General features: G+C 43.3%; 2 protein-coding genes across 2 annotated transcripts; one reads left to right on the top strand and one right to left on the bottom strand.

The window, feature by feature from the left end:
- Window positions 136-1,244, top strand: LOC8077728. Its single transcript, XM_002454339.2, has one exon. It carries the CDS (start codon window positions 270-272, stop codon window positions 933-935), a length of 666 nt encoding a protein of 221 aa, XP_002454384.1. The 5' UTR covers window positions 136-269; the 3' UTR covers window positions 936-1,244.
- LOC8071777 (arabinogalactan peptide 23) lies at window positions 4,608-5,232 on the bottom strand. The gene has a single exon (XM_002452598.2). The coding sequence runs from the start codon at window positions 5,077-5,079 to the stop codon at window positions 4,906-4,908; it is 174 nt and encodes a 57-aa protein (XP_002452643.1). The 5' UTR covers window positions 5,080-5,232; the 3' UTR covers window positions 4,608-4,905.

The following is an 11,873-nucleotide window of genomic DNA, read 5'->3' as shown; positions in this document are numbered from 1 at the left end:
TGCGGCCGCCGCTGGATTGGAGAGGAAGGCAGCTCGAACCTGCCGGCGAGCGTGAGTGGTGCGCACGGCACGTGCTCCGTCCCCCCGTGTCCCTAGCGGTTTCCGAGTTCAAGGCGTTTACGCATACGAGGGGAGCAAACGTCTTCCAGGATTACGCCTTGACTCTTGACTTGGGAAACCGGACTACGGGAGACGACGACTTCTCAGAAATCCGAATCAGGCGAGCAGACGGCAGCGCCCGCCGCGAGACCTTTCCTCGTCAGGCTCCGATGGCGCTCTCACACCTCTCCCGCCGCCTCCTGAGCCCAACGGCTGCGGCCGCCGCCGCGCACCTCCCCACCCATAAGACATTCGCCCACGGCCGCGACCCCTTCGTCCTCCTGAATCCGGGCCGCCGCTTCTTCTCCGCGTCCTCAAACCCCAGCCCCAACCCCTCCTCCACGCCGTCAGAGTCCAGCCAGGGCGCCCCATCCGCGCCCGTGTCGCCGGATGAGATGCGGCACCAGGAGATCGAGGGCCCCACGGTGGAGCGCGACACGTCGCCGCTGGCCGACGAGACGCGGCGGGAGCTCGACGCGCTCCGCCGCACCGTGCAGCGCCTCAGCGGCTCGCTCGCGCTCCTCGGAGGGGCGCACCTCGCCGCCGGCGCGTGGATCGCCTACGGTGCCCCTCCGCTCGGTGTCGGTTCCGCCGCGGCGGTGCAGGGCGTGGCGGCGTTCGCGTTCCCCTTCGCGGTCGCCCTGGTGCTGCGCCGCGCCATCAAGCCCATCGCCTTCTTCCAAAAGATGGAGGCCAACGCGAGGCTGCAGGTGCTCACTCTGTGCCTCCAGGCTACGAAGAACGTTAACCTCATGCTGCTCCGGACGCGGGTGATGGCCATCGCTTGCGCTCTTGGGGTGTCTGTCGCGTCAGTTGCTGCGGTGTTGATGCGATGATTTTAAGTTCAGATCTCTGCGGGAATGATATTTAGTTTTCAGGATCTGAGGAATAAAAAAGCGCTGGTCATATTCAAGTAGACTAGGAAGAACTATGACATTTTGGAGCTTTTGGATGTTTGGATCGGGCTTAGTTTTGGTGATTGTACACGAGAGAGATTACAATGTGATTGCATGGTATATTTCTATTACAATGATATTACTCTTCAGCCTATCGAACCAAATTGGTAAAATTTAGCATCTTCCTTTTAAATGAACCAGCTCCATGTTGATATCCTGTTTGTTAATAACTTGGCTACAAATTCTTTATTGCTACTTTCCTCTTGCCACTGAACTGTGTTTTGGATTCATTGTGATTTGGCAAGGGCGTATTATGGCCTTATGCTAGAAGAATACTGTGGCTGATTTAATTGATACTGAGATCAGAATGATCTGTGGTTTGATACCTTTGTGATTGGCAATCTAGTTATGTGCTTAGTTCAGAACTCCAATGTGATCGGATGTTTTGTTCAGGTTTGACTTATGTGAAGTGGATTAAATAGTTTCTTACAATATGTCAAATAGAGTAAACTGGAAATAACAGCGTATCAAATACGATAATGGCAGCCAACTAGAGAACAACCTGTGCTTTATTGCGAGGATTACCTTGATTGAAGTGATTTGGAAAAAAATGGTTATAATAATCTTTCAATAGTTTAACAGTACTCATACTATTATCCTTTGTGACAATTGTCTAATTATCTAGTTAGACATCTAAAATCTACTATATTTGCAACGAGGTCGTTGCATGTTGTCCTCAACCAGTATTGTAAATTGTTGTAACAATTGACTCATCCTATCATGCTGGCTGACTTTGCAAGATCCTGATATGATGATCTAACATCTCATAAACATTTAGATGATGTGGAGTATCACAAATTCTTCTGCAATCAGCTTTAGTATCAATTTTAAACCAGAAATTCATTTGGATATCTTAAGACTCATATCTCTATCAAAAACTAGACCATTTTGTTAGTAGTACGGTCTTCTTCCACTTGCTGTATCCTCTGTTCGAATTCACCTTTGTACTTATCTATGTTCAGAAGTACCATGTTTCTATCATGCCTTGGTTATTCTTTGTCTGAAATTGGCAAATAAGATTTGCTTGTATCCTGTTTGAACATGTTATTTTTGTCTTCTGTTGAATATAAGTGAGGTTTCTTGAAACTTAGACAAGTTAACTCCAATTGATGTATTATTGATCAGATACCATCTCGTTTTAGCTTACCTACTGCATGACTCTCTTATAGCAATTAGTGATTTGTGAATTATTTGATGAATCTAACCAAATAATCCCTTTGTGATATTATATGTTTATTATGAAGTGATTACAGGTGAATTGTTGTCTAACTGCACCCCCAGTACAGTAGACAATTCAATTTGATCCTCTGCGAGTGTGCTAACAAAATCCAGATAGTTGTTTTAAACCAAGTTCCTTGTTAACATTGCTGTAGGGATAACAACATGAATGGATTATGTTGTCTATTGTTTTTACTGTACTGGTCTGTTATGATATTGACATGAACTAAGCAGTTGGATACTTTTCCTAATTGCTTTTGAAAATAGCTGAGCTGTATGATCATGGTCATGCTTTGAAAATAGCTGAGCTGAGCTATATGTAGTTTATACGTGACACTATGATATGATGTATAACACTAGTGGACCATGAAAAGCTGTGCTCTTGATCTTTTATTAATTCTTTAACACAGGGATCTGTCGCTTCCTGTTGTCTCCGAAGAGCAATATTTCATTTTAAGATCTCCAATTGTCATGTCCCCTTTAATATATAAAGAACCCTGTGGTTCTATGAAAGGCCATTACACATGTCCATGGTTTCTAGAAAGCAATCCTGATTACCAGAGTACACTGCATTGTGACCTTGTATTCCCTCGGCCTTGCAATATAATGGATTTTCAGTTGTCCTTAGTCAAACCATTCTAAATTTAACCAAGTTTGTAGACAAAAGTAATAACATGTACCATATCAAAGATATTATGAAAATACATTTCATAATGTATCTAACAGTGCTCATTTTATATGGTAAATATGAACTTTGTCATACTTAGCATTGTTTGACTTAGGACAACTGAAAATCCACTAATTTTTAGGACAGAGAATAAGCTTGTAGCTTAGGTCAAAGAAAAATGTTTTGTACAGGATATGCACTAGCCCTTATGTTTCTTCTGAAGTGCACTGTTTAATAGCTTGTCTCGATGCTTTTGGATAGTGCAGATTCACCGGCAGCATTGCCATCACCAATAGATAGGCATTAGCTGCTAGAAGGATCACACATATCACTCTCAATCAGCTTCTCAATTAGCCCTCATATCACAAACTGTATAATACTTGCCAATTATTGGTGCTCCTTTTCTCCATTATAAATAGGTACCTGCAATGGAAGGATCACACGTATCACTCTCAATCAGCTTCAGAGTCCACTAAGTTTCAGTCAGGTCTCTTTTCACTCAAGGAAGGATGCAATCCTGAACCATCAGCAGTTCGGCACTGCATGCCAGCATGTGGTTCTTCAACCCTTGTTTGGTGCTGCTAGCCTCCTTGATCATCAGATCAAAGCTTACAAACATTGCTATGTTCTTTTTTCTGCATCAGGATGGGGAAATCCTTATGTTATTGATGTAACATTCTTGACCTTGCAAGGCCAAGGTGTAGTTGCTGCAAGCTTGAGAGGTGTAGCGGCTGGTTCCTTAAAGTGACTCATTTTTTGTTCAGTGTCGGCCCTTCTCATTTTAATGTCTGTTCAATATGCAGACTACAATATATTATCTTTAGCATGTATAGATTGATCTTTTCCTTCATGTGCTGTGTGGATGTGTTGTGTTCCTTTCCAGCTGGTAAACTCCGGCATGGATGCCAGAAATAACATGTAATTTACTTCTGAAAGATGTTGGTGCTATGCTACAATGTTGCTGTGTCAAACTTTCTCTGAAGTGAAACTTAGAAATCACTTGCCGCCATTGCCCTCACATGCTACTCCCACTAATGTTCAGAAACATCACACAAGGTTAAGTGTTGCTGAGCAGTTGGGGATGCAAATTTGCAGCCTTTCTAGATTTTTTTTTTCGAAATTAAACCTTTCCGGTGCGTGAAGTTGCAAAGTAAGATGGTATGGAATGTCGATGCTGTAGTGAGATACTTATCTGCTTGTCTTTGGCGACAGATCTATATTCGTTTTCCATTCTTTTTGCAGTTGATGGATCTAAGTTGCTTTGCTCCTCCATTTTTTCCCCTCATATTTGCAGTGCCTGCTGGGGCCATTTGGGTGCTCTGCCTAACATTTACTAATTGTACTGTAATTCTGGAGACAAACCATCATGTTGAATGTTTTAACTTCGCAACTGCGACTCTGCGAGCTGATTACAGCAGTCAGAAGTTGCCGTGCAGTTCTGTTCGGAATTTCAATTGCTCTCGATAAAGTTTAACTCTCATCATATCGAATACACTAAATATAGACTATTTACAAAATTAAAAACACAGCGACGAAAATGCTACCGTATCAACTAGAAGTTTAGATCATACGACCAGCACATCCTCAACATGTTAAGGCATAACAAAACGCCGTGAACCCAAAACCTCATCACCATCAGGGCAACGTTCATCCAAATCACACATATATACGCGATGGTTAAATCGAATTGTTGAATTGATCCAAATAAATGGCAAGCAATGGTACAAGTGTCGATCCCTCTCTCTAAAGGGACGAACAAATAACAAGGCACCAAATTAAACTTGGTGCATCAATGAATTCGTTAAATTAAGGAAGAGAACAAAGAAACGAAGACAAAGGAGTGTCGAATCAGAACACGCCCACGCATCGGAATGCGCGCGCGTGTTGGGATCAGCGCAGCCATGTCTCCTCCCCTTCGTCTCTTCCTCCTCCTCCTCCTCCTCCCTCTGGGCGCGGCCGGCCGGCTCACTGAATGTAGTAGGCGAAGAAGGAGGCCACGGCGGCCCCGAGTGCGGCGCCGACGGCGGGTGCGACGGCGGAGGAGCCGCTGGTGGGGGCCGGAGCCGGAGCCTCCGCGGCGAGCGCCACGGTGGCCGAGGCGGCGAAGAGGACGGCGCAGGCGATCTTCTTCATCTCCATCCCTGGATGCGGCGGCGGCTTAGCAACCGTAGAGACGGCGCGGCGGAACGGAGGCGAGGAAGAAGGCGGCGGGCGCGGCGAGCGAGCTGGCTGCTTCTCGCGGCTGCTAGCTGGCTCTGTGCTCCCGTCGCTTTGCCTGGGAATGGAGGCCACGGCGGGGCCGGGGATTTATAGGGGGATTAGTGGGGCTAATCCTGGGCGATCGCGAGTGGGTGGGGGCCGCCAGCCCACCGCCATGTGGCGGCGCCTGCTACGTGCCTGCATGTGCATGGGTGTCCGGCCAGCAACGAGTGGCCGGGCGGTCATCTCGCGAGGAAGAAACGAACGGGTCGTGTCGTGTGTGGTTTGCGTCTCGCCATTGAACGAGTCTCTCGTTCTTCGGCAGGCGCGCACGTTTGTTCGCGTGTTCTAGGCTTCCTGCGTGTTTGCCCTGAAATAATTCCGGCAGTTTTTTTTGTCAAAGTCAAAATTGTTTGCTACAATGCCACGTATCACTCTCACCTCCAAACAACAACAATGCTGTAGTGTTCACCGTCTTGGACTTCGTCGCCAAACAGCATGCACGTTCCTGTACTGGAGTTGCGACGCAGTTGTTCACAAGGTTTAGAAGACCATCTAGTAATTCTCAGTCTTCACCGAGAGGGGAATAAGATGGACGATCGTGCAAACACTAATAAGCAATAATAATCTCCAGAATATCAGCGATTAGTCTATGGATGGAAGAAACAAAGGCCTTACTTAATTAAATTTGCAAAAAAAAATTTGATTCGGTTACTGTAGTGCTTTCATTTGTATTTGATAATTATTATCCAAAAACTAAACTAACACTAACTAGTCTTAAAATATTCATCTTAAAATTATAGATAAACTGAGCAGTTAGTTTTTTTAATCTATATTTAATGCTCTATATATGTGTTCAAATATTCTATGATGAAGAATTTTAAAAAATTTTAGTCGTTCAGCACCTCGATGAAAAAGAAAGCTGCGCTGTTCAGACTTTCACAAATAAAATTCAGACTGCCGACCGGACGTTTAAAATTCCCTTGGTCCAATTCGAGACCTCCGCTTTACACTTGGGTCGCGTAGATTAGTATGTCCTACACCATGTGTTAAGCTGGCAAGAAAAGCGATGGACAACCAAGGCGACGATGACAGGGAGGACGCTTATACCAGCAGCTTGCTGGTTCGTTGTGGCCTACAGAGACACAACGCATAAGGCCTTGTTTAGTTCCGAAAAAATTTCGGATTTTGCTACTGTAGCAATTTTATTTTTATTTGACAAATATTGTCCAATCATAAACTAACTAGGATCAAAAGATTCATCTCGTAATTTACAGACAAACTGTATAATTAGTTTTTGTTTTCGTCTATATTTAGTGCTTCATGTATGTGCCGCAAGATTCGATATGACGGGAAATCTTGAAAACTTTTTGGATTTCGGGGTGAACTAAACAAGGCCTAAAGCAGCAGCCAAGCCCATTTGCTTGTTTTATCAGCTATATTTCTTTAAAGTTAATAATAATTTTAATCATAACTTTTGATACCAACCAATAGCCTGCGCAATGCTCAATCCATGGCGCCGCTCATGTCAGTGTCGCCGAGCCTGGGCGCCGCTCATCGTCGAGTCGCTTGCTCGCCACCGGTGTCATCTGTCTCTGTCATGGGACCCATGGCCAGCGCGGGCGCGCCGGCTCGTCAAGCAAGGCCGTGTTTAGGTACCAAATATTTTGCAAAATTACTATAGTAAGTGTTTTGTTGTTATTTGACAAATATTGTCCAATCAATAGACTAACTAGACTCAAAAGATTCGTCTAGTATATTTCGACCAAACTGTGCAATTAGTTTTTGTTTTTATTTATATTTAATATTCTATGTATCCGTCTAAAGATTCGATGTGACGGGGAATCTTAAAAAACTTTACAAAATTTTTGGGAACTAAACAAGGCCCAACATTGTTCCACGGCGGCGGCGGGCCCAGCACCACGTTCTCACCAATGATTTCGCGTTTGCTGGTACAACAAGGTCCAAAACACGTGGCAGAGAAGGAGAAGGCGTCTGAAAGTTCAGCACCCGGTCTATCTTTTGTCGACTTGTTGGAAAACACAGGATCGGGTGATTGGCAGCCGTGTTTAGATCGCTAGCTGTTTGATCTGTAAGAAGAATGTTATTGGTTTTCAATAATAATTTTTTTTATAAATAGTTAGCTTAGGAAGTCGCTATCTATTAGAAAGTCGCTATCTATTATAGAGAGTATTGTAAGGGAGTTATTTCTAGGAGATCGTGCTAGATTAGCTATTTAAGAGTCGCTAGCTATTAAAAATTACTAGTTATTTAATCTCTCTCCTCGATAGCCAGTAGGAGTGCTACTTTTTATTATTTTTGTACGTCATCTCGCTAGCTATTTGTAAAGTGCTATTGAGAGCCAATAAAATTCCTCCTAGCTAGCTATTTGATAACTATTGCGGATGACCTTAGGCTAGTCTCAATACATGTTTCATGAGAGTGTCATGCACATTAAATAGGGTGCTACATAAGCAAAATTGCTGACATGGCGGGGTCATTAAATGAAGGAGTTTCATCAGATGAGAGAGGAGTTTCATTCCCATGAAACTCATGTAGTTCGGTTACCTAGTTTATAGTCTTGGTAACTGTGCCATGAAACTATACATTGAGACTAGCCTTAGGGCACTCCCAATGTAGAAACCATTATAGTTTCTATAGATATTAATTATGGTGCTACTTAAGCATTTTGCTGACGTGGCAAGATAGTTATTGAAGAGAGAGAATAAAAATCATAAAAACTGGATCTAACTTAGAAACCATGTCTACGCGAGATCCAAGACATGAAGTGATATGATTGGTTCAGAGTAGAGAGAGAATGAATGTGATTGGATAACAAATTATTGTATAAAAACTATCCATTAGGACTATAGTTTCTATACATAATATCTATAGAAATTAATAGGTATAGAAACTACATATAGTTTTAGCATTGGGAGTGCCCTTACTACTTATATATCTTACTAACCGGCAGCCCGGCCTGCGGGCTCTATAAGTTGTTATTATTCACTTAAGCCTTGTTCAGTTGCTAAATTTTTAGGATTTTATGTACCGTAGCACTTTCGTTTGTATTTGATAAATATTGTCTAATCATAAATTAACTAGGCTTAAAAGATTCGTCTCATAAATTACAGGTAACTGTGTAATTAGTTTTTATTTCCGTCTATATTTAATACTTCATGCATGTGTCGTAAGATTCGATGTGATGGCGAATCTAAAATTTTTGACAAAACTTTTTGGGAAATAAACAAGGCCTTAGGCCTCGTTGAGTTTACTCCAAAAACCAAAAACTTTTCAAGATTCCTTGTCACATCGAATCTTATGACACATATATAGAGCATTAAATATAGATAAAAATAAAAACTAATTACATAGTTTGCCTATAAATCACGAGATCAATTTTTTAAAACTAGTTACTCCATGATTAGACAATATTTGTCAAATAAAAACGAAAGTGCTACGGTATCAAAATTCATAACAGAAAGTATTATTGGCTGATTTGTTGTGAATGGTTGGCAGATTCGGCTAAAAAGCTCCAGCGAACAAAATTTTTTAGTATTGTATCACTTTCATTTCTATTTGATAATTATTGTCTAATTATAGACTAACTAGTTGCAAGAGATTCATCTTGCAAATTACAGACAAACTATGCAATTAGTTATTAATTTTATCTATATTTAATATTTCATTTATGTGTCGTAAAATTCGATATGATAGGGGAATCTTAAAAAAATAGTTTTTGGATGAGACTAAACAAGGCCTAATTTTTGTCTCCAAGTATCCAAGCACACAAACTGCGAATTTACGAAGATGCAAGCAACCAATCGCGCCGTAGTTGCATGCGCTGAGCCCGGCTAGCGGTGCTGCAACCAACCAATCACTCTTCAAGTGCATGCGCCGAGCCTAGTCAGGCCATATGCAAGTAAACGATTGCGCTCTCAGGTCAGTCTCAACGAGATTTTCGTTAGATTTTTATGAGCACCGATGTGACACTATATTGATGAAGAAAGTGGGTTTAAACTGTTTCTAAAATCTACACTATTTCTATAATATGGATATATTGAAAATTGGGTCATAAAACCTTCATTGAGGATGACCTTAGTAACACCTCAGGTTGTGGGTTTGAAGAGCAACTACTATAAGATTTAATGTTGTCTGTGATCTCAATGGTAGGTGATATTTTCGTTGCTAGTGAGGCGTCTATGGTGATTTTATAAATTTTAAGGTTTTGCTAGCATAATATTTGAAGATGGGGCGATCGTGTAGATATGTGAATATTTTTTGTTTATTTTAATCCCCACACGCAGTATAGTAGATAAATTATGACATTAATCGTAACAAAAATTGAAAATATATAGAATTAAACAGATGTGATATGTTGTGATCTAACTGAAGAGGCAGTGGATATACATAGTGGGAGGAGTGGATATATATGCAGTGCATCACCTCGATCAAAGCAAAGCTCAGATTAAAAGCACATGACTCCTAGCATGAAACATGTGTGTTACTGTGTTGGGGTTTATTCATTTAATTGGAAAAAAAACGAGGCAAGTGCAGTTAAATTCAACCAAAAAAAACCACATCAACTGCTCATTTCATTCATGTGGGTTGGGTTGCTACCTCATAAGATTCCCAAATCATTTGTGCAGCATGAAAGAGAATACACAAGCACTCAAGCCGAATATTGTTATGAACTCCAAGCATATTAGGTAGCCACCTAACGACGCTACGGGGCGATCATTAATTTGTTAACCTGGAATCCCTGTTGTTATCATGGCAGATGAATTGTCTAATCGCTGCGAACGAGCTCAACCGCAGAGGAACTGTTGCGGCAACTGACAAAGGTCCCTGTGTTCCACGGTCCTAATGCCACTCCAGCAAGGCTAGTTCAAACTCTCCCTTACAAATGGCAGGATTCATGGTGGAAGCTCTGAACCGATCGGGTTCATAAAAAACCATCATTTCAGCGCTCCGGCGACGGGGGCATGATACCTCCGCGCGCTCCTAGATTCATGCATCCACCACACCGGGGGGAGCCGTACAGGAATGGGAAAGAATGCCGCCGGTTTAGCTGGCTCGCCACTGGCATGCCTGCATGTCGACTGTTGAGGCGGACGGCTTCTCTGCCTGCAGCTGAGGCCTCCCTTTCGTTCCATCCCCTCTGTACCGCGCGCAACGCAGACGGCGACCATCTGACTCAGGCGTTGAACAGGTGATTTTTTTTTACTATAGTAATTTCGTTTTGATTTGTTAATTATTGTTCAATAAACTAACTAGGCTCAAAAAAATTGGCTCGTAAATTACAGATAAATTATGTAATTAATTATTTTTTATTTATATTTAATATTTTATTTATGTGCTGCAAAATTCGATGTGATGAAAAATCTTTAAAACTTTTTGGGTTTTTAGGTGAACTAAGGCCTTATTTAGATCTTTAAAAAATCATAAAAATTTTCAGATTCGTCATCGCATCGATCCTACGGCACATGCATGGAGCATAAAATATAAATAAAAAATAACTAATTATACGGTTTATCAGTAATTTGCGAGACGAGTCTTTTGAGTATATTTAAGTCATGATTGATAATATTTATCAAACGTAAGCGAATGCGCTACAATATCTTCCGTTGTGGAATACCGCGCGTGATCCGCTCCGGTGTGTGGTAGGGAGATGAGCTCAGTACGCACGTTTATCCCTGGAAGCCGGCGTAGGCACAGAAAATGCATACATTGCCTCGGAAAAGGTGCACCTGAAGGTCGTTCCCATTTGGCCAATTTCCGACCGATGTAGCCTAGCTTGAGGCTGCAAACTAGGGAAACGTGAGTTGATTACTTGATTTGATCTCCGATCTCTCTCTCTCTTTTTTTCCTTTTTTTTTTGAGACCAATCTCCGATCTCTCGGTCCCTATCGATGAGCGTATATATGCCATCTTCCACGGCACGCCCGGCGGATACCGCGCTTGCAACCGAAGCGTTGGTGAAGTAACCGTGAAGACTTTTGGAACGGAGCCACTGTACGTGGCCGTTGCACGTTGCTGCCCGTAGTCGACCTCGTACGTCACCTTACACCGCATGTGCGTTGGCTTTACTGCGTCCGACCGGCCCTGGGCAGGTGTACGCATGCACGCTCGCACGTACCGGAGTGTACATGTACGGCAGCTGCCATTGACCCCTGAGCAACGTAGGCAACACGCTACGTGGTCGGCATGCTAGTCGGCGCAAAGAAATGAACAATCAACACGAGCGTTCATGCTTATCAAGGCAAAGAAAAAAAGAGCGTTTCATGGCGAGTAATGCTTACAGCTGTTTTTTCTCTCTCTTTTTATCTCCCGCGTCTCATCATAAACCTGATGTGATAACTTATATACGCAGCCAGCTTATATCACCACCTTACTAAATTTTGCTTTTACTCGTCGCCAATTACGGGTGTGCTGAGGGTGACGCACGCGACGGCGTACGCGTACCGCATTCGTGACGTTGCATACCATGTCCATCGGCATCGGTCGCGTAGCCGGTGTGTCGGCGGTGGCGTCGTGCGTGGGACGCGTCGCGGTTGCGCGCGCGCCAATCAACGCCGGTTGGGCCGTACGCGTCACCCAGACCCGAGCTCATGGTGTGGTGTGGTGTGGTGTGGTTGTGGTGGGATGGAATCGCGTTCGCGTGCGCGCGCCGAGACCCAGACGCCCAGACCCCCTCGCGCCGCGCCACCTGCGCCGTCCGCTCGCCCGACGTG

This window comes from Sorghum bicolor, chromosome 4 (genome assembly GCF_000003195.3).
Source record: "Sorghum bicolor cultivar BTx623 chromosome 4, Sorghum_bicolor_NCBIv3, whole genome shotgun sequence".
In the NCBI taxonomy this organism is placed as follows: domain Eukaryota; kingdom Viridiplantae; phylum Streptophyta; class Magnoliopsida; order Poales; family Poaceae; genus Sorghum; species Sorghum bicolor.
This window is presented reverse-complemented; position numbering and strand designations above follow the sequence as displayed.

Bases quoted from the DNA above. Each gene is read 5' to 3' on its own strand.
- LOC8071777 (XM_002452598.2), bottom strand. From the start codon at position 5,079: ATGGAGATGAAGAAGATCGCCTGCGCCGTCCTCTTCGCCGCCTCGGCC.
- LOC8077728 (XM_002454339.2), top strand. From the start codon at position 270: ATGGCGCTCTCACACCTCTCCCGCCGCCTCCTGAGCCCAACGGCTGCG.